This window comes from Micromesistius poutassou, assembly GCF_964030765.1.
Source record: "Micromesistius poutassou genome assembly, chromosome: 8".
Lineage (NCBI taxonomy): Eukaryota > Metazoa > Chordata > Actinopteri > Gadiformes > Gadidae > Micromesistius > Micromesistius poutassou.
Genome location: NC_140278.1, coordinates 20,551,298 through 20,573,797, shown reverse-complemented (window position 1 = coordinate 20,573,797; position 22,500 = coordinate 20,551,298). Strand labels below are relative to the sequence as shown.

General features: G+C 50.5%; 1 protein-coding gene across 1 annotated transcript in view; it reads right to left on the bottom strand.

Moving 5' to 3' along the window:
* LOC311351011 (uncharacterized protein) overlaps positions 1 to 22,500 on the bottom strand; it is a 35,322-nt gene that overhangs the window by 10,662 nt on the left and 2,160 nt on the right. Inside the window, exons 2-29 of the mRNA XM_084471095.1 lie at positions 15,815 to 17,580; positions 14,368 to 14,796; positions 14,067 to 14,171; positions 13,850 to 13,968; positions 12,485 to 12,703; positions 12,099 to 12,186; positions 11,538 to 11,690; positions 11,096 to 11,193; positions 10,287 to 10,459; positions 10,058 to 10,177; positions 9,134 to 9,586; positions 8,824 to 8,958; positions 7,825 to 8,688; positions 7,427 to 7,720; positions 7,091 to 7,324; positions 6,719 to 6,994; positions 6,361 to 6,624; positions 6,009 to 6,266; positions 5,636 to 5,878; positions 5,318 to 5,533; positions 5,043 to 5,210; positions 4,686 to 4,886; positions 4,232 to 4,513; positions 3,952 to 4,134; positions 3,590 to 3,820; positions 2,579 to 2,790; positions 1,732 to 1,770; positions 829 to 891 (exon numbers count right to left, since the gene is read on the bottom strand). Of these exons, the coding sequence (XP_084327221.1) occupies positions 829 to 891; positions 1,732 to 1,770; positions 2,579 to 2,790; positions 3,590 to 3,820; positions 3,952 to 4,134; positions 4,232 to 4,513; positions 4,686 to 4,886; positions 5,043 to 5,210; positions 5,318 to 5,533; positions 5,636 to 5,878; positions 6,009 to 6,266; positions 6,361 to 6,624; positions 6,719 to 6,994; positions 7,091 to 7,324; positions 7,427 to 7,720; positions 7,825 to 8,688; positions 8,824 to 8,958; positions 9,134 to 9,586; positions 10,058 to 10,177; positions 10,287 to 10,459; positions 11,096 to 11,193; positions 11,538 to 11,690; positions 12,099 to 12,186; positions 12,485 to 12,703; positions 13,850 to 13,968; positions 14,067 to 14,171; positions 14,368 to 14,796; positions 15,815 to 17,572 (7,878 nt within the window). The 5' untranslated portion in view covers positions 17,573 to 17,580. The remainder of the gene's footprint in view (positions 1 to 828; positions 892 to 1,731; positions 1,771 to 2,578; positions 2,791 to 3,589; positions 3,821 to 3,951; positions 4,135 to 4,231; positions 4,514 to 4,685; positions 4,887 to 5,042; positions 5,211 to 5,317; positions 5,534 to 5,635; positions 5,879 to 6,008; positions 6,267 to 6,360; positions 6,625 to 6,718; positions 6,995 to 7,090; positions 7,325 to 7,426; positions 7,721 to 7,824; positions 8,689 to 8,823; positions 8,959 to 9,133; positions 9,587 to 10,057; positions 10,178 to 10,286; positions 10,460 to 11,095; positions 11,194 to 11,537; positions 11,691 to 12,098; positions 12,187 to 12,484; positions 12,704 to 13,849; positions 13,969 to 14,066; positions 14,172 to 14,367; positions 14,797 to 15,814; positions 17,581 to 22,500) is intronic.

The window sequence follows — 22,500 nt, the reverse complement described above, 5'->3', positions numbered from 1 at the left end:
AGACGGGTTGCGGTCGGCGGTCACAACAACACAACCAACATGAACCCACAGCGAAAAAGCAGAAGAAGCTCCAACGTTTAACAGGAAACGGCTCACGGTGCCGAGGAACCGAGAGAAGCCTGGACTCAGAGCCATGACCTGATCGTTATTCACTGAAGGAATCATCTCCACGGTTCAATTAGGAATTAATATTCGATCAAAAGGGACATTTTGTAGATGTTTAGACGCTGTCATCAATTATGATTTAACTCATATAGTTAGTTCATATAGTTAAAACTATATGATTGGTAGGCCCAGTCTCCCACTCCAGATGAGGGCCATTCAGAACCTGGACTCTTATAAAATAGGCCTGAAAACCTTTTTATTCAGAAAGGCCTATGGCTGCTAATAAGATTTCTTAACCTTGTCTTATAGTCTTTATTGAGTATGCTTTTGTTTTCTTTACCTTGCTTTTAACTTTTTAACCTTGTAGCACTTTGAGATCTCTTTGATGAAAAGTGCATTAGAAATAAAATTTATTATTATTTATTATTAAAAGGTGAAGGCATCGACCCACACTCCCTCACACACTGCGGTGGTAATGGCCCACTCGGTAATGACACCAGTTAGTAGCACAGGAGGAAGCACACGTTAAAAGGGCAAAGGAATCACAGTGCATCAAAAGTTATCATGTTGTCATGTGACCCGCAGGTCAGGTGACAGGTGACCCGGTTCGGGGAACAGGAAGGGCGACGGCGTGACGACAGGAAGCGCTAAAGCGTGAACACAGAGCGCCAGAAAGAGCCAAAGAGCGAAGCGTTTCGGGCGACCCGACGTCCGGATACCAACCTCCAACATTAAGAGGCTATGTCTGATATAAATCGAGTCTCCCTCAATTCTCTTAGCTCTCTTCTGTGAAACATAAAAAAAAAAGGAAAAAAAGGAAAAAGTGTTTTTTTAGTTTCCGTGGGCAACAGTGGTGGTGAGCGCCGCCCACCGGACGTGCACCCTGTCACTGTGAGCAGGCTGCTGTCTGCATGGGGGAGGACATCAACTCATAGAGAGGAGACACACACACACACACACACACACACACACACACAGTCCCAGACAGGCAGAGAAATCACAAGGGCTAGGAGGGAGGAGCCGGACAGAGATCAGTGTAAAGGTGGAAAACTATTTAAGTTAACGGTTGTAGTTAATTTACGCCCAACTTGAGGAAAATGTATGAATAACAAGAACACATCATTAGTGAAGTGGCAATTAACTTGAATGTTTCTTTCCGCTCAGTGAGTTGGTTTCATAAATGAGAAACATGTTATGTCCAAAGGAGTCGTGTACGTATACACATCATGTATAATGTCCGGTCCTCTCATGTCCTGAAGGTGACATGACAGGCCGACAGTGTGAACGAAGGAAAGGAAAATGTGTCACTGCTGAGTGTGTTATGAGTGGTCCACTAATGGTGGTGAAGACCTGGTGATGGTTTATGGTATGAGTGGTCCACTAATGGTGGTGAAGACGTGGTGATGGTTTATGGTATGGGGGGTCCACTAATGGCCGGTGAAGACGTGGTGATGGTTTATGGTATGAGTGGTCCACTAATGGTGGTGAAGACGTGGTGATGGTTTATGGTATGGGGGGTCCACTAATGGCCGGTGAAGACGTGGTGATGGTTCATGGTATAAGGGGTCCACTAATGGGGTGATGATGGTTAATGACATGAGGGTTGACGCTGGCTGAGAGCCTGACCTTGCGCATTCGCACCGGCTCCGAGGTGGCCTCCTCAGACTGGACCCGGGGGGGAGAGCAACAGAGAAGGACAAGACCACGTTAGCATCTTCCACTGGAAGGGCCTCCATCGTTTCCACGGGAACACTGAGAACACTGAGTCCAGTGTGCTCATGGAATAACCTGACGCTGAACGCTCGAATCGACGGAGGTGGTCCATGTGGACCCTCCTGCTCTCTGGTACCAGAGTGATGGTCTGGAGGCTTGTCCTGGTCTGGAGGCTAGTCCTGGTCTGGAGGCTAGTCCTGGTCTGGAGGCTAGTCCTCTCTTGTGGTCTGGAGACTAGTCCTCACTGGTCTGGAGACTAGTCCTCACTGGTCTGAAGGCTAGTCCTCTCTTGTGGTCCGGAGGCTAGTCCTCACTGGTCTGGAGACTAGTCCTCTCTTGTGGTCTGGAGACTAGTCCTCACTGGTCTGGAGACTAGTCCTCTCTTGTGGTCTGGAGACTAGTCCTCACTGGTCTGGAGACTAGTCCTCTCTTGTGGTCTGGAGACTAGTCCTCACTGGTCTGGAGACTAGTCCTCTCTTGTGGTCTGGAGACTAGTCCTCACTGGTCTGGAGGCTAGTCCTCACTGGTCCGGAGGCTAGTCCTCACTGGAAGCCATGGGTTTTACTCTCTGGCTCAGAGCCCTAGCTCCTCTGTTATTAATCATTTACATTCCATTTTCTGAGTGAAAAGACTCTAGGAATGAACCAGGATTAAAGACCTGCAGCGTCTAGAGGTCCTAAAAGACGTTCTGACGGGAGGCCAACCGGTACACAACACTTTCAGGAACAGTTCAAGCGACGGGAGCGCGGGCATGCGTTACCTTGTCCTCGGCGCCTGCGTCGCCCTTGGAGGGCTCCACCGTCTCCATGGTGACCTCCAGCCGGCGCTCCTCCTGGCGGATGCTCCGCAGGGGGGTGGAGGTCTGGGGCTGGTCCAGGGGGAACAGGGGGAGCCCCGCCTCGGCCAGGGCGGCCTGGGAGAAGACCGGCGCGCTGACGGGGCGGACCCCCCGGTGTGTGCCCACCTCTGCCACTGTGGGGAGAGAGGAGAGACCCCACGGTGAGCATGGGATGGGGAGGGGGGGGGGGGGGGGGGGGGAGACCCCCAACGGTGAGCACGGGATGGGGGGGGGGGGGGGGGGGGAGACCCCCCACGGTGAGCACGGGAGGGAGAGGAAGTGAGAGCCAGCTGCAGTGGCTGCAGCGAGTGCAGAGGTGTACGAACATGAGGCCGGTCGAGTGCAGGGAGAGGAGCGCACGTCGGTACGGAGGAGGAGATTAACACACATCCACGCCGGGATGAGGGTGAGTAGCTGCACACTGCACCATACCTTACCTGCCTGTGTTTTCGTCGTTGCCTCGAACAGCCGTCACGCGGCCACACCTCGACGAGGGGTTAGTAGCAAGCCTTGCACGCCGTTCCCTACCTACCTGTGTTCCAGCGTTGCCTCGGAACAGCCGCACAAGAAAACCCTTGAGGCAAGAATGAAGTCTGCCTGTCCATGAAGCGGATTGTAAGCCAAAGCGTTGTTTGGTTGGGGGTCGTACTTCCATCCATCTAGGTCGGGGGGCGTCAAAGCAGAGTTAGACGTTGGGCCGCAAAGCGTTAATACCGTGAAAGGAAAACGAAAAATCTCCCGATAGGCAGACGTTTGAAGCTCCGGGGCAATGGGGGACATGCACTCAGCGGTCCGTCCTCTCCTGAGGAGAGATGGCTCAGTTCTGTCTTAGTGTGTTTTTTTTGCGCCAGGCTGAAACAGTGTAAGCAAGCGCGTGCATTTCAGCTCGAAGCACAAACGAGCAAAACGACCACAAAACGCCGGCTACAATACCTGACTGTGGGCGGTCAGCGTCTAGCAGAACAAACCAATCGTCCGCAGCCTCTCTGAGCTGGGCTGCCGGGTACCTCTCCTCCAGGATCCTCTTCCCGAACAGCGGTCGGACCGCCGGGACCGCCGGGACCGCCGGTGCCAGAGGTCGGACCGCCGGGACCGCCGGCGCCTGCGTTGCCGTGGCAGCAGGCCGTACGTCCGGATAGAACCGGACTCGCTGGGCCGCGGCCACTGGCACAGATCAAACGGGTGTTGTTAATGGTTTTACATCGCTCTGCATCACATCAGGAAGACACTCACAGCAATCAAAACGCATCACATTGAGCTGATGGACTCAATGGAGGATCACGGCGCGAGGGTACCTGATTTCTTAGTCGCCACATCCAGAAGAATAAACCAATCGTCTTCTACCTCAATCCCCGGCGGAGGAACAGCGTCCTGCCGCCGCGTCTGCCTCACTGCAGAACCTCTGGAGGGCCTCTGCTCTACCGCAGCAACCCCTTCAGAGGCTCTCGCCTTGGCGGCGGTCACGCTGACGCGCGCCACTGCGGAGACGCAGACACAGAACACAAAACGATCCGTCTGAGACGCTACCGGCCACAGGACACTTGAGGAACGTGCTGAAATGATAGGATGAGGTACCTGTCGGCATCTTTCTGCTTGATTCCACAACGCTTTGGAAGAGCATAAACCAGTCGTCTCCACCCTCTCTCTCTGTCACAGTGGCCTCCTCGGTACGTCTCTTCTCCATCACTATGGTCCTATCCTCCATCACTACGGTCCTATGTGCCGTTACTATGGTCCTATCCTCCATCACTACGGTCCTCTTCTCAATAACTACGACCCTCTCCTCCTGCCTAGGGGCCCTCAGGGCTGTCCCTGCGGTGGGCCCCTGGACATCGGCCCCTCTTGTTACCGGGGAAACTGGAAAACAACAAGGAAACCGGGCCCGTCACCTCTCAGAAAGGTCAATCAAAAGGTGTTGCACCTCGATGGAAACCGTGTTGCTCGGTCAGATGTGTTTAATGTGCACGTGTTTGATGGAGAAACAGGGCTTCTCTAGTGAAGATGGACGTGAGTGACGAGTGAACAGTACCTTGGGAGACATCGAAGAGGCTGAACCACTCATCTCCTCCCTCCCTCTCCGAGGGGTAGCGCGTCACTTGGACATGTTTGAAATCAGACAGACTTGTCTCCTCTCGCCTCCTCTCCTCCACAATTATCACCTTCTGCCACGTCCCAGTGGTCCTCCCCTCTACCAGACCAGACCTCTGGCTAGACGGCAGAGGACTTGTCACTGGCGTGGGAGAGAGACGGAACGTTAACAAGACTGAATTGTCACAAGCACAAGAAGCGTGTGAACAGAAGGTAGACTTATGTCCACCAAAATACAAAGACACTGACGCCAATTTGAACTATCTGGGTGAAGCACAAACGCAGTGTAAAAGAGCACCTGGGTGGATGAGGACAGCGTCGAACAACACAAACCAGCTGTCATCTCTCTCGGACGGAGGCAGAGATGGCAGCTGGAGAATGTCTTCCCGCTCTGGGGTGAGCTGAGCTTTTTCTGTGACGATTTGGAGAGGTACGGAGACCTCTGGGTAAACTGTACTGGGCGCTGCTAGAGAAGAGGTTCAGAATTACCATCTGTGTCTTAAAGCTAGTTAGCTATATGTTAACTGTTATCTTGAATGTCTGTTGAGATGAGATGATAAACTGTGGCGGTACCTGGAGCTATATAGGTCACCCCTCTGGGAACAACATCCAACAGCACAAACCAATCGTCTGGCTCCCTCATTGGAACGCCCTGCTCGGGGATGGACTGTCTGGGAGGCCTCTCCTCCTGTCTCTGGAGGACCTCTTCAACTGTGACTCGGTACACAGACTCAAAGGTTTCCTCTGAAGCCACAGTGGTGACTCTTTTAGATAGGTCCTTCGGGACCACTGTGAGAAACACGTGAGATCCTGAGACGTTTGACTACGTATAATGCGTATAAATACATCCAACGGACTAAGATGCAAGTCAAATGGGAATGGGTGCAATACCTGATGGCACAGCAGATGGCGCTCTAGAGCCAACATCCAGTAAGACAAACCAGTCATCTTCTCTGTCTTTAAGGAGCAGGGCTGACTGTGTTTCAGCTCCATACTTGAACATGTTTTCCATCTCTATGTTTTGCACAAGGGCCCCAGTTATCTCCTCCCTCTCATCAGTGGTTGTCTTCTCAATCAGAGTCATGGCTGTCATCATTTTTGGAAGCTCACGTACACTCGCATCATCAGCTGCAACTGACAACAAAAGATGCAACTCTTCAGAGACAACACGTAACACAGTCCCACAAGGTATTAAGACATTTAGGGTGGAAGTGTTCATGATTTTGGCTGTGCGCTGAAGCAAAGCAAAGGATCTCAGTAGTACCTGGTGACACATAGGTCGTTTTTCTTGGGATGACCTGGAACAGCACAAACCAGTCATCTGCAACCCTCTCCAGAACTGGTAGCATCACTGGTGAGCCCCTCGTCTCTTCTGGTGCGAGACGTTCCTCCTTTACCATCACCTCCCTCTCTTCCTCAACTGCTTGGCTTTGAATCACCTCTAAGGTGTAACTCTGTTTTGCCGTCTCCTGTTCGCTGGCCACAGAGGTAACTAATGCAAACACACTGTGAGACACGACTCCTGCAAGACAACATTTAACAAATCACCTAAACGTACAATAGAAAGGTAGCCAGCTAATCATGGTCTGAAGCACAACCAGTCATCATAGTAGTACCTGGGGATACGTAGATGGGTTTTCTTGGGATGACCTGGAACAGCACAAACCAGTCATCTGCAACCCTCTCCAGAACTGGTAGTATCACTGGTGAGCCCCTCGTCTCTTCTGGTGCAAGACGTTCCTCCTTTACCATCACCTCCCTCTCTTCCTCGACCGCTTGGCTTTGAATCACCTCTAAGGAGTAACTCTGTTTTGCCGTCTCCTGGTCACTGGCCACAGAGGCAACTAATGCAAACACATTCCCACGATGAGACACAACTCCTGCGAGACAACATTTAACAAATCACCTAAATGTACAATAGAAAGGTAGCCAGCTAATCATGGTCTGAAGCACAACCAGTCATCATAGTAGTACCTGGGGATACGTAGATGGGTTTTCTTGGGATGACCTGGAACAGCACAAACCAGTCATCTGCAACCCTCACCAGAACTGGTAGTATCACTGGTGAGCCCCTCGTCTCTCCTGGTGCGAAGCGTTCCTCCTTTACCATCACCTCCCTCTCTTCCTCCCTCCTTCCAAGACGTTCCTCCTTTACCATCACCTCCCTCTCTTCCTCGACCGCTTGGCTTTGAATCATCTCTAAGGAGTAACTCTGTTTTGCCGTCTCCTGGTCGCTGGCCACAGAGGTGACTAATGCATTCCCGCAACACATTCCCGAGATTAGACACAACTCCAGAGGGACAACATGTAACAAATCACCTAAACAACCAGCTATCCTAGCAGTACCTGGGGATACGTAGGTGGTCTTTCTTGGGACAACGTTGAACAGCACAAACCAGTCATCCTCAACCCTCGCCGAGACGGACACCGGCTGCGGGATGGTTTGTGAGCTTGCCGTCTGCTCTTGTTGGAGACGTGTCTCCTTTACCACCACTTCCCTTTGGTCCTCAACGGTTGGACCTGCAGTCTCCGTGGGATAACTCTGTACCACAGCCTTCTGGTCGCGCTTCACAGAGGTAGCTAATGCAAACACAATCCCAGCAACACCATAGGTGAGGGCCAATATAACCACATGGAATGCACAGGGCTGGGGAAGAACTTGGAAGGTGAGTTTAGAATTACCTGGTGGGACAAATGGGGTTCCTCTGGGAATGACGTCCAGCAAGATGAACCAAACATCCTCCCTGCCCCCAAAGACCTGTGGACCTCTGGTGTTCATCTCAACCACCAGGACCTCTGCTCCTCTGGTGTTCAACTCATCAACTAGGACCTCTGCTCCTCTGGTGTTCAACTCATCAACCAGGACCTCTGGTCCTCTGGCGTTCAACTCATCAACCAGGATCTCCCTTCTCTCCAAAACCTTTGTTGTTATACTCTTGGAGGTAAAGTATTCTTCTGCTGGTGCTGTAGAGGCTGCTTTTAAATCAAGAGGATGAATATCACATTTCTTATTGATGGACTTGGACAACTGGAGGTAGAGGGAGTCATAAGAGTAGTTAAGTTTGTTAGAGGATACATACCTTGTGGTTTGAAAACAGCCTTGTAAGGTAAGCGGTCAAACAGCCGGAACCAGACATCGTTATCCTCAACTTGTGGTTCCTGCAGGGGTATATTTAACCCCACTTCCTGCACTGGGAAACTGGACCCCTCTTCCTGAAGGAGTACCTTGAACCCCTCTTGCTGCAGGAGTACATTGAACCCCTCTTCTTGCAGGTGTACATTGAACCCCTCTTCTTGCAGGTGTACATTGAACCCCTCCTCCTGCAGGTGTATTCTCAACCCCTCTTCCTCAAACACGGATGTTGTTCTGATTTCTCTTTCAACTTTCCAGCCTTGCGTCTCCTGCTCCACCGACACAGACACCTGCTCTGGCTCTGCTTGTTCTTGCCAACTTTCCTGGACGACAGTGACCGTCTTCCTGACCTTCCTCTGGCTCACCACGACGTGAGCGGTGTCGTCCACCATCCCAGATTTAGACCCCTCCTCAACCTCCCTCTGCGCGAAGAACACACGTTTTATTTCTTCCTCCAATTCGTCCACCTCATCTTCCTCCAGCGTCTGCTCCATCTCCATCGCTACCTGTGATCTCTCTGATTGAACTTCCTCTTCCTGTGCCAGCTTTTCCACTTCCTCCTTTCCTAACTCCTCCTCGATCACTTCCTGGATCTTCTCCGCTAGCTCGTCCACCTCCTGGAGCCTCTCTTCCAGAACCCTCACCTTCCTCAGCCTGTCTTCTAAATCCTCCATTTCCCTCAGCTCGTCCACTAAGCCCAACGCCTCCTGCAACCTCTCCATGACCTCTGTGTCTCTCACGACAGCCCCCTTCACGTCCTCAGACAGGGCCTGGGCCAGGGAGGAGGCGATGGAGGAGGCTAGGGAGGAGGCTAGGGAAAGCAGAAGCAGAGGTATGAGAAGAGCTTCATCAGTTACAAGTATGGCTGAACACAAAATCAGAGGAAAAGGTTGAGATTTGATGAACACATCAAACAGGTCATAGTTTTACAAAACCAACCACTCACATGGACGCGTTTCCTCTTGCTTGATGGTTAAACTCGGGGCGAAGTACTGGTACCAGTCGTCTCGCTGTCTGAACGCTGGTTGTAATAGTCTGTCCACAGAGCTCCTGTTGACATAGCCGAGTCTGGCCGAGGACACTGACAAAAACAATTGTGTGATGCCTTTTTCGTCTGACATAGGAAGCATGTAAATACTATATAGCGATAGTGTCATGATTCGGCCAGCATGAAACGTACTGGCAGCTAACGGACACATAACAGCAGCAGAACGGGGGAGACATGGTAACATAGCAAGAGGACTCTTGTTAGATACCTGGCTGCTTCACGGCCTCAACAGACGGCATAAAGGGAAGAGAAGGACGGCGTCGTAGCAACGGACACCACAGGTCCTCCGGCCTCGTGCCGGGCTGCCACCAGGAGGCGCCATACTGACCGGACCAGGCCCGGGCCGGTGTACGGCCAGACGACCGCTGGCCGGCTGAGGGACGGATCACAGCTGTAACGCGGTTGGTTGGCGGTCGACGTGGTGAAAGCGGTGTTAGAAAGACAAGACGTACAACGGCACAAAGCTCAGCATCCGATACGCTGATGTTAGTGCATCGCGTGGGGAGCTGGGGAGATGTGAATGTGTTTGAGTCACGGGAGATGAGAAGATGTGGATGTGGTTTAGTCGTGGGAGATGTGGATGTGTTTGAGTCACGGGAGATGTGGATGTGTCGGGAGTCATGAAAGCTGAGAAGACGTGGATGTGTTTGAGTTGTGCCGGCTGAGTCACAAATGCGTTGAAGAATTCCAAAAGCGTGAAACAAGTGCGTTACTTACCCCTTTAGGTCCGGGATAGCGAGGCAGAATGTAAGCAGCCACAGGCAACGGATGCACACGGTGATAAGAGCCGTGACGAAGCACAACGTGACCATTCAATGAAATCACAATTTTAATTTGGGATATCATCAATGACCAATCGTGTGTGGGGGGTCGGGGCGGCCCGGGATAACGCCAGGCAAAGCAGAAAGTCAACCATAACCCGTCCGCACCAGCGCGAACGTCGACTGGTCGTTAAGGAGACAAGGAATGAGGAGCGTACGCATTAACATATGCCTCGCGTGCGTGTAACATGTCGTGTTACGCCAAGCAAAAAAACAGCCGTTTGTTAGTGAGGCGGAAGGAAATGAGACGCAGTAAGCCAAGACAAAACAACGACCGTGGAGCATTCGGAACCCGCACGGCTCCTCTGTACCTGAGGGCACCGGAGAGGGGCGTGGCCGGTCGGACTCCAGCACCAGGAACCAATCATCTACCTCAGATCTGTTGGGGGCTGAGATGCCCATCTCCAGCTGTGGCAGGTAGGAAGAGTTAACTAGAGCTTGATCTGGCGGAGCTCCCCCCCCCCCCACCCACCACCCCCACCCCGCCCCACCCCACCCACCCCCAGCGGCCCCGTAGCCCGCGGCAGAACGTGACCGTACCTTCGTCCAGGTTCCGCGAGAGCCTCTTGCTGGCGGAGCGGGTGAAGCGCGGGGCGGGGCGGTCGATCATGGAGCTGGCCTGCCGGCTCTGGGCCTGCGTGCGCCCGCTGTAGCGGAACTTCGACCCCAGGACCAGGAAGCGCCGGGACGAGGGGGGTTCTACGGTGGAGACCCTGAGAGAGAGAACCCCGACACAACAGGAGAACACGTCACACATCTGAACCACAGCGCTCGACCGCTCTACGGTGGGGACCCTGAGACAACCGACAACATTTACATTGAGGGCCGTTTAGCATCAACGCTTTTATCCAAAGCGACTTACAATAAGTAACACTTGTCAGAAGAAAGAAAAACAACACTATATCGCTGTCGGTACAGTAAGGATGTTCATAGAACCAAGTGGCAAGCACTAACCATCACTAGGTTAACCCATTCCCCGTATAAAACAAAGATAGCTAGGATAAGCTGCTACACGACGCTAAGTACTATACATCACGACAGATAACACGTCAGATATTTAAACTACAGCCTCGATTGACCCCTCAACCCTGATTGACATTCCCCGTGCCACTCATTCTCACCACTCCCGTAAAGACCCTGCTTACAGTGGGTGTTTGACATCATCACTAACAGCACCATAATCTCCACCAAGTCCACCAAAGCCCTGACTACTCACGGGAACCACACCGCGGCGGTGGGGGGGGTTCCCCGGGGGGGAACTACTTTAGAGATCACAGCGCTGATGAGGGTAAGAGGTTGAGTGACAAGATCCCATTAGTGCGGATCAGGAAACAGAGAAGGCCGTTTACCTGAAGAAGGTGTGGTGCTCCACTGACACTTTCCACAGCTTCTTGGAGGCCTTGTAGTTGGGCAGCTTGAAGCCTATGGTGCTCTCATACTGCTCTTGCTGTGGACCAGAAACAAGAGCTGTTACTGGCTGATATAGCGTGACACACAGCCTGAAGATTGAACCGGATTAAATAAGGAGAAACTGCATTTTAAAACGTAGTAATATTCAAATTCATAATTGATTACTGTAAACGTAATTCACGTATGTTAAATCTTGAAACACAAATATAGATTTAACGGTGTGTTTTAGCATTTACAGTGTGTTGTGTTAAAAAAAAAAATCGACCGTACAGCACAAACATTTGCAAGACGCCTGAGAAAGACGACATAGAAGGTGGCAACAACAACAACACCAACCACATTAAAATGTAGCAACAAATGAAAAAGAAAGGTGTACTTTACCTCGGACGGTCGAATCTTAATGAAGAAGCTGCTGCGCTTGTAGGACAGCTTCAGCACTTTGGGCCAGGGGAAACGGTTGATCCGCAGCTTATCTTTGTACACCATCAGTCCCCCGGAGCAGACCCCCAGCGTGATGTCTACGCCCTCCAGGTCCTACGTCAGCCACAAACAGTTGGCATCGCTCGTTTCCTTTCAAGTATTCAGATGTGTCATGTGCTGAACGTAATGCTATTGGCTCTGACTTGTAACATGTACCACTCACTGGCCACTAGGAGGCACTGTTACCCGCGGTGAGGGCCACGGCTATGAGGTCCTTATTTTAACAGGATAACCTTGCAGGGAACTTATAACAGTATGTAACCTGGAATTGCATGTCTCTGTTATTATGCAGACATGCTTATACAAATGATTACATTATTGCTTTATAAATAATATATTGTTGTCAACATAATAGGTACTTCCGGAAATTGCACAATGATTACAGGGTTTAATCATTCGATTGGTCAACTGTGAGTGACTCCTAACGGCAGATCCAACTCATTGCATAACCCCGGTCCAGACCTTGGCTTGGTGCAGGTCTACTCCGTACATGGACAGCTTCTTGGCATTCTCCAGGAACAACAGGTCGGCCTGAGCTGGACTCATGGACCTGGGGCGCACAGAGAAGACAGAATAGAGACTCCAGTGAGTCCAAAACTCGGCAACACCCCTGAAGGTCTCCCTGAGCCGTCATGTGGAGGGATGCCGTGTATCACGCTATCGTGGTCGTACACACACACCCACACACACACACACACACACCCACACACACCCACACACACACACTATGGCGGCGCCTGATAAAGGCCTGTCTGCTCTTATCTAGCAGAGCCACAGCGCGGTCAGGACCCCCCCCCCACCCTCGCCAACGCCACGCCACCACCCCTCCTCCCCCGGCCGGGCTTCACCTGTAGGTGCGGTGCAGATCCATGACCTTGTCCTCCAGCTCGGTGCTCTGGCCCGGGGCCAGGTCCAGCTCCCGGACGTAGTCCTGCCCGTGGAGCTCGGGGTCGTACTCTCCCAGCTCCGACTGGGCGGCGTAGGAGCCCAGCAGGGAGAGGGTGACGAAGGAGCAGGGCAGCACGCCGTTCATGATGTCCTTCCTCAGCTGGAGACACAGGTAGTACCTTCAGGAGAACCACACGTTTACAGTTAGCGTTCCATCAGGTCAGGGCTGACCCGTACGAGTTACCCTAACCCTAACCCTAACCCTAACCCTCAGGAGAACAACACGTTTACAGTTAGTGTTTTATCAAGTCAGGGCTGACCCATACGAGTTACCCTAACCCTAACCCTAACCCTAACCCTAACCTGAGAACCACTAGGCTAACCCTAACCCTAACCCTAACCTGAGAACCACTAGACTAACCCTAACCCTAACCCTAACCCTAACCTGAGAACCACTAGGCTAACCCTAACCCTAACCCTAACCTGAGAACCACTAGGCTAACTCTAACCCTAACCCTAACCTGAGAACCACTAGACTAACCCTAACCCTAACCTGAGAACCACTAGACTAACCCTAACCCTAACCCTAACCTGACAACCACTAGACTAACCCCAACCCTAACCCTAACCACTAGGCTAACCCTAACCCCAACCCTAACCCTAACCACTAGGCTAACCCTAACCCTAACTAACCCTAACCCTAACCTGAGAACCACTAGGCGCGAAACTCACTCGCTCAATTATTATGCCCTAATAATTATTAGATAATGATTATCATATTTACATAATTCATCAAAATACTCATCATTAGTTAGTACTAGTCGTGGAGGTCATCATTAGTTAGTACTAGTCGTGGAGGTCATCATTAGTTAGTACTAGTCGTGGAGGTCCTCATTAGTTAGTACTAGTCGTGGAGGTCCTCATTAGTTAGTACTAGTCGTGGAGGTCATCATTAGTTAGTACTAGAGGTCATCATTAGTTAGTACTAGAGGTCATCATTAGTTAGTACTAGTTGTGGAGGTCATCATTAGTTAGTACTAGAGGTCATCATTAGTTAGTACTAGTCGTGGGGGTCATCATTAGTTAGTACTAGTCGTGGGGGTCATCATTAGTTAGTACTAGAGGTCCTCATTAGTTAGTACTAGAGGTCATCATTAGTTAGTACTAGAGGTCATCATTAGTTAGTACTAGTCGTGGAGGTCCTCATTAGTTAGTACTAGAGGTCATCATTAGTTAGTACTAGAGGTCATCATTAGTTAGTACTAGAGGTCATCATTAGTTAGTACTAGAGGTCATCATTAGTTAGTACTAGTCATAGAGCTGACCTGGTGATGTCCTCGGTGAGCTGCGCCGGGTCGGGGGGGTAGAACTTGACGCTGAAGGTGAACTCGTACACGGCCCCGGAGACGTGTTTCCTGATCTCCTTGGCCGCGTCCAGCCAGGTCTGGTGAGCGGTGGAGGAAGCGTTAGTTTATCAGTCTCTTTTTTTTTAAATCATTTCTGACGTTACCACTGCTTCAGCTGTCAGGGGGGGGGGACTACCTTGCTGGTGGGAGTTTCCCAGTTGGCCAGGCCGAAGTAGTCCTTCTCCACCAGGTTGAGGTGGTCACACACCCTGGTGAGCAACTCCTGGCCTTTAGCGTGTTTCTAAAGGACAGACGGAGAGAGGCCGACAGACACATGACGACAGACAGACAGACAGAGTATTTAGAATCGCTATATCAGTACAACTCCATTGACTCTGAACTTAACCGTACCTGTAGTGAAAAAAGTAGAACAGAATATACGACACAGAACAAGTAGAAATATGAGAAGGATAAAAGAAGAAATTGACTTTTCTTACATCAAGTTCACACTCAAACTCGACGCCGTCCAACAGAGTCACTTTGCACTGCATGGTTTTTAGTTTTTTAGAGATGCTGGCCTCCTCTGCCTTCTTCTGGCCTTTCTCCTCTGCAGACTTGTCCTTCTGGCCTTTCTCCTCTGGAGACTTGTCCTTCTTCTGGCTTTTGCTCTCCTCTACAGACTTGTCCTTCTGGGCTTTGGACTCCTCTGCAGACTTGTCCTTCTTCTGGGATTTCTTCTCCTCTCGAGACTTCTCCTTCTTCTGGGCTTGAGACTTCTCCTTCTTTCCCTTCTCCTTGTTCTTCTCCTTTTTCTCCTCTTTCACGTCTCCCACTGCAGGTTCTGCCTCCTTAACGTCTGGTTTCTCCTCCTCCTTCACGTCGGGCGCTGGATTCTCCTGGTTCTCCTGGTTCTCCTCCTTCACCACCTAGACAGCACAGCATCATACTCTGGTCAAACACAGGTCTGGTGTGGGCTACTACTGGACATAACGTCCTAACAACTAATCCGACTGAAGACAAGAATACACATGAAACATGAAGATCATATGATATTACATAAAGCAAGACGAAGATAATGATACAAATCTAGTATCAGCAATGGAAGCTCCTCTGGCCTGGTTCTCGTTTGATTGGTTTATATTTGCATGGGGGTCGGCTTAGCTTAGGAGGTAGAGCGGGGTTGGCTGGTAACCGGAAGGTTGCTAGTTCGATCCCCGGCTCCTTCTAGCTGAGAGTCGAGAGTGTCTAGAGTGTCGAGGTGTCCCTGAGCGAGACACCCAACCCTAATTGCTCCCGACGAGCTGTCTGTCGCCCTGCATGGTTGACTCCGCCGTCGGTGTGTGAATGTGTGCATTAACCTGCTAAATGCCCTAAATGTAAATGCACCAGCACTCAAAGTGTTTAGGTCACTAAAGCAACAGGGCTCGTCATCTTTCAATATGTCTTACATTGTTAACATCCTATCATGATGATGATTTAATGCACAGATCACCATCGCTGACCAGGAACAAGTGGCCAACGATATATTGTTACGGCGTGAGGCTTGTAGCGTCAAGGTCACATCTTCTGTGCGAGCATCCATTACAATGCCCTTCTAGAGTGGGTCTTCTATAGTGTGTGTTCATGCCGTTCCAGTCGTACCTCCCTTCGTCAATGTGACCGTCTGTATATTCAGTGCATCGTTAATCTGAAATACTGAGATCACAGACGGATCCGCTTCTCCAAAGTGAAGTTAACAGTGAACTCAGATCCATGTCAATAATGAGCAGGCACCGATACAGGCGGGCCAAGACAGTGGGGAATCGAACCCACGACTCCCGGGCTGGGAGTCGACCATGCTAGCCCTTGTACCCTGCCTCCTAGCCTCCACGTTTTCCCGTTCCATGACTCCAGCGCTCCTGCAACATCTACCAGGGCTCAGAACCTGAACCGCGTGACGCTCACCTGGTTCTCCGTGCAGTCGATGGAGTTCTGCTCGGCCGGATGCTCTACCTCCGGCTCCGTCTTCAGTTCCGCCTCCGGCGCTGCGATGGGAGCTTTCACCTGCTCCACGGCCTTCCCTTTCGCCTCCTTCTGTCCCTTCTCCTTCTCCTTGGCGTCCTTCTTCTCAGCAGGCTGTTCCTTCTCCTTCTCCTCCTTCTTCTTGGCCTCCTTTAGTTTCTCCTCCTTCTTCTTGGCCTCCTTAAGTTTCTCCTCCTCCTTCTTCTTGGCCTCCTTTAGTTTCTCCTCCTCCTTCTTCTTGGCCTCCTTTAGTTTCTCCTCCTTCTTCTTGGCCTCCTTTAGTTTCTCCTCCTCCTTCTTCTTGGCCTCCTTTAGCTTCTCCTCCTCCTTCTTCTTGGCCTCCTTTAGTTTCTCCTCCTCCTTCTTCTTGGCCTCCTTTAGTTTCTCCTCCTCCTTCTTCTTGGCCTTCTCTTCCTTCTCCTTTTTCTTCACCTCCTTCTTGTCAACCTTTTCTTCCTCCTTGCTCTCCTTGTTTTTTGCTTCTTCCTTCTTGTCCTTCTTCTCCTCAGCTTTGGTCTCCTTCTTCTCCTCAGCTATGGTCTCCTTCTTCTCCTCAGCTTTGGTCTCCTTCTTCTCCTCAGCTTTGGTCTCCTTCTTCTCCTCAGCTATGGTCTCCTTCTTCTCCTCAGCTTTGGTCTCCTTCTTCTCCTCAGCTATGGTCTCCTTCTTCTCCTCAGCTTTGGTCTCCTTCTTCTCCTCAGCTTTGGTCTCCTTCTTCTCCTCAGCTATGGTCTCCTTCTTCTCCTCAGCTTTGGTCTCCTTCTTCTCCTCAGCTTTGGTCTCCTTCTCCTCGGCTTTCTCCTCCTGTTTCTCCTCTACCCTCTGCTGTGCCTCCTCCTCCTCCTTCTTTGCAGCTCTTTTCTCCTCTTCTTTCTGCTTCAACTCGGCCTTTTTCCGACTGTCTTTTCTTTTCCTTTTACCACCCTTCTTCTCCACCTTCTCCTCCTCTTTTTCCTTCTCCTCTATCTTCTCCTCTTTGTCTTTCTGTGCCGGTTTTACCTCCACCTTCTGCTCCTCCGCCTTGGCCTCCTTCTTCTCTACCTTGGCCTCCTTCTTCTCTACCTTGGCCTCCTTCTCTACCTTGGCCTCCTTCTCTACCTTGGCCTCCTTCTCCGCCTTCGCCTCCTTCTCCGCCTTCGCCTCCTTCTCTACCTTGGCCTCCTTCTCTGCCTTGGCCTCCTCCTTCTCCGCTTTGGCGTCCGGCTGCTCTGCCTTCACCTCTTTGACCACCTCCTTCTCCCCGGCCTTTGCCTCCTCCACCTTGACCAGCGCTTTCTCCTCTTTGCTCTCCTTCTCCTCGCCGGCCTTCTCCGCCTCGAAGCCCTCTCCCTCGGAGCACTGGGAGCGCCGCTTCATGAAGTTGGAGAAGAGGCGGGAGAGGCCCTTCCCGGCCGAGGTGCGGGTGCGGGGCCTCAGCTGCTCCTCCTCGGCGGCCCCGGCCTCCGATGCTGGCTCCTGGGCCTTGCTGCTGGGGGCTCCCTTCTCTGCTGCTGCTGCTGCTGCTGCTGCTGGAGCCGCGCTGGTGGGGGACTCTGGTTTTCCCTTGTTCTCCTCCTTCCCTGGGTTCTCCTCGTTCTCAGGCTTCTCCTTGTTGTCCTGCCGGGGCTCCCGTTGGGGTTCGGCACTGCTGCCGCCGCCGCTGGACTTGGGCTTTCCTTCAGTCGCCGCCGCCTCGCTCGCCGCGCTCGCCTCTGTTGTCATGGTAGCCACTGGGATGGGGAAGACGGAAGGAAAGGCAAGGGTCAGTGCGCGGCTCGGTGGGTCAATGCGCTATATTTGGAACACAACATCCAATAGATGCAGACCTAGGCAGGCAAACCATCCGGACGAGTAACTTGGTACCCACCCAGCACCAGAAGGACAAATATAAGAAAACACGAGCTGTAAATCACCCAAGCCATGTACATTTAGGCCATTTATTAGACGCTTTTATCCAAAGCGACTTAATACACACCGACGGCAGAGTCAACCGTGCAACCATGCAAGGCAACAGTGTGCGTGACGTGTTGTCATGTTTTAGTGAGTGTGTAGTTATGTCTAGTTGTAAGTGTATGTGCTGGTGTAGGCATCCAAGGGTGTAGCTGTGTTTCAGTGAGTGTGGGTTTTAATTGTTTAATTGTGATTTTCTGTATGTGTACTGTGTGTGTGTGTAATTCTATTTCATTGTGTGTGTGTGTGCGTGCGTGAGAGCTGATTAATTATTCTCCAAATGCTCATTAAAATATAGGAAGACAAAGGAGGTCTTTCTGCTCTCCGGCAGCATATCAGGACCTCTCCTCTCCATCTAACCCAGACGCCCCACCTCCTCTTCTTCAAACGTAATCATTGTGTGTGTGCTGCTTGTGTGTACTGCAATGCTTGCATATTGCATGTGTGTGTGTACTTCATGAGTGTACTGTATCTATGTGTGTGTGTGTGTGTGTGTACTGCACACGTGTGTGCAGCATGTGTGTACTGCATGTGTGTGTACTTCATGAGTGTACTGCATCTATATGTGTGTGTGTGTGTGTGTATGTGTGTACTGCACGTGTGTGTGCTGCATGTGTCTGTGCTGCATGTGTGTGTGCAGCATGTGTGTACTGCATGTGTGTGTGCAGCATGCGTGTACTGCATGTGTGTGTGTGTGTGCTGCATGTGTGCTGTGAACGTAGACATGCAGCCCTGCAGCCCTGTGACATAACCCCCGCCGCTCCAGTCCTAGGCGGGCTGTAGTTGCGACAGCAGTAAAATCAAACACAGATAGCTCACTGCTGCCTTGCACTCGTGATGCACCTGTGAGTCCAGAGTCGAACCGGCGGCCGACGGAACTGGGCGTCTCTTAGACATATGTCAGGCTAACTCTAGTCTGGTCTTGGGACCGTTTTTGTTTTTCAAATAGACAAGAGGGTGAGGGAGGGAAGAGGGGGGAGGGAAGGAGACAGGGGGGGGGGGGGGGGGGGGAATGGCTGAGGAGTCAGGGGGGGGGGGGACTGAGGAGACAGGCGGACTAATAGGCCAATCATCCAGATGTACAGCCCCTACACTATGCATACTTCTATAGGAATATACTATAGAGCAGTATTTAACGTAATAGGACAACAGGGAGGGGGGAGGGGGGGGGGGGCAAATCCTCTTCAGCACTCCCATTGTCTGTCCTGGGACCAGTAACTGTGTCACTAATCCAGGGTCCCCCTCCCCCCTCCCCCCCCCCCCCCCCCCCCCCCCCCCCCCCCCCCCCCTCTACAACTCTCAACCCCCCACTGTGCTGCCTGTGTCCCACCCAGGTCACAACACACACACACACACACACACACACACAACCATCCAATCAGGCACACACACACACACACACACACACACAAACACACTCTGTGCATGCATCAGTGGCCACGGGTCCTCTGGGTATTTCAGCGCTCCGTCATGTGAACTGTGATGTCAGGAGGCAGACGAGGCCCTAATGGAACAGCTGTGGCGGCTGCCTCCTCCATTTTGAGCGTTCCCGTCTAACATCTCTAACTGCCAGCTGAGCAGGTCCCGCCGCCCCGTGCCTGCCCGATGGACATCGAGACGTCCTCCTCCTCCTCCTCCTCCTCAGATCCATCAGCCATCATTAAAATAGACGACACACTTTGGATTAAGGGGGGGGGGGGAGGATGAGTGAGGAGAATACAGAGCCGTGTTGTCAAAACGCTGACATTTGTGTCTGCGAGGGAGCCACTGATTGGCTAAATAATAGATGAGGTGGGCTGCTCTCCAGCAGGCCTGAGCTCACAAAGAAGAGTTCATCTGGTCCGCTGTGGGTCTCACGCTAACCCTAGCCCAGGTTAGACGTGTGCTAAAACGAACTCACATATACATATTTCTGAAGCATGATTAACATTTATTTTGATGGAAAAAATGTTTAGCGTATTATTGTTTTTTTGCCCTCATTTCAAACGATTAAAGGGCACCAATTTATTATATTCAATTGTAAATAGTTTTACAAATGACAAACCAAAAAGGTCAAGTGGGCTACCATACCTACCAGTAGGCTACCATACCTACCAGTAGACTACCATATCTACCAGTAGGCTACCATACCTACCAGTAGGCTACCATACCTACCAGTAGACCACCATATCTACCAGTACACCACCATACCTACCAGTAGGCTACCATACCTACCAGTAGACCACCATACCTACCAGTAGACTACCATACCCACCAGTAGACTACCATAGCCACCAGTGGGCTCTTGTACCCTTGACATAAACATCAAAACATGAATTCAATAGATTCTAAATAAAGCTGTGCTTGGCTTAGAATGCACAGAAAGTGCTGTCTGAGAGAGAGAGAGAGAGAGAGAGAGAGAGAGAGAGAGAGATGAAATAAGCTGAGAGGAGATGAGAAGGCTGAATAGCAAAGCGCTTGCAGATGGGGAGGTATAAATAGCTCCATATGCTGAGGGGCAGATACTCATTAGTGAGCCTTTCTGACAAGTGCACATCTATTAATGTTCCCCGCAAACATCCATGCAAACACACACAGGCTCAAGTTTCTTTAAGCTACTACTATTGATTTGCATCTGAATTTGAATAGTGCTGTCTTCCTTCCCTGACCGACCAACCAGAACAGAGGATCCGCCTGGCAGAACCTGCGCAGTCAGAGGAGGAAACGAGGCTTATGGAATTAGAAGAGTTTAGAGGTAATCAGGCCTCAAGTGACCAAGAGAGATTATGTCCCTCTATCTATACTCATCTATGCACCCATATCTCCGTCTATCATCTCTCCCCGTCTGAATCTGTGCACCCATATCTCCATCTATCATCTCTCCCCATCAATGCACCCATATCTCCATCTATCATCTCTCCCCATCTGAATCTGTGCACCCATATCTCCATCTATCATCTCTCCCCATCAATGCACCCATATCTCCATCTATCATCTATCCCCATCAATGCACCCATATCTCCATCTATCATCTCTCCCCATCAATGCACTCATATCTCCATCTATCATCTATCCCCATCAATGCACCCATATCTCCATCCATCATCTATCGCCATCTATGTATATCTCCAAATATCCATCGTCTATGGGCTCATAGCTCCACCTGTATATCAATGATTTCTACCCGACGCAGTTGATTCGTCGTCGTCTTTAGTCCATCATCATAACGTGGCAGTTGATTGGACCTCGTGACAGACATGATGGTGTTTTCCTACCCCCCCCCTGGCGTCTCTTCGAAGCGTCCCTCTCCAGAGGTGGCTGCAGAGGGGTCTGTGTGCACTGAGGACCCTGAGTAGGGGGGCTCCTAAGCGGGGGCCTGTGCATCGCCATGTCTTGTACCAATGACTGCAGACATTTATGGAGCGTAGGGATGTTATTCGTTATTTAGGTAGTTATGCCTCTTTTGGTCATTGCATAGTAATTTGTCGTGAAATTATTGATATATTTGGCATTATGGGAGCGACGTGTTTGAAAGTGCCACAGCGTTGCTCATGCTTACCGTGGCAAAACAGCATTTTTATTTGCCTAGGTTACCCTCCAGTCCTCTCAATATGGCGGAGTCTCGCCAATAAAAAAAACTTATGATGCATTCTGATTTCCTAGCGCTATACTGGTTGGAACCTTATGGTAGGAGTGCAGGCCAGAGATGCCTTCGTTTAGAAAAGACAGTATTCTGTTTGCTTATGAGTGACCCACTGCTGTTTTCATATTAGCCTTCAACAGCAGCATTGGATTGTTTTTCTTTTAGATAAAATCCATTAATGAGCAGGTAGGGAACGCATCATCCTCTTGGTTAGTAGATACTAACAGGTAGACTGTGGATATGGGGTCTCAAACTCACAACCTTTCGCATGGTGATCCAATACCGTGACCGCTATATCCTGCCTCCTGATTTGATAATGTCGTGGTTGATATTTTATGACAAGAGTGATTCATATGCATTGGTTTTAAAAGTTAGAGATGAGGAAGATGTTGGTTCAGATCTGCTCCGCTAAGCATTTAATTGAAAAAATCATGCTAATTTGTACACACAACAAACAGTACTTATTACTAATACTAGCCATTACTAACCACTACTCCTATTACTAATCACTACTCTATTACTAACCACTTCTCTACTATTACCAATACTAGTCATGAATAACCACAACTTTACTATTACTAATCACTACTCTATTACTAACCACTAGTCTACTATTACCAATACTAACCATGAATAACCAGTAACACTACTCTACTATTACTTATCACTACTCTATTACTAACCACTACTCTACTGTTACTCATCACTACTGTATTACTAACCACTACTCTTCTATTACTAACCACTACTCTACTAATACTAACCACTACTCTACCATGACTTACAACTACTCCACTAATACTAACCACTACTCTACCATGACTTACAACTACTCCACTAATACTAACCACTACTCTACCATGACTTACAACTACTCTACTAATACTAACCACTACTCTACCATGACTTACAACTACTCCACCAATACTAACCACTACTCTACCATGACTTACAACTACTCCACCAATACTAACCACTACTCTACCATGACTTACAACTACTCCACTAATACTAACCACTACTCTACCATGACTTACAACCACTCCACTAATACTAACCACTACTCTACCATGACTTA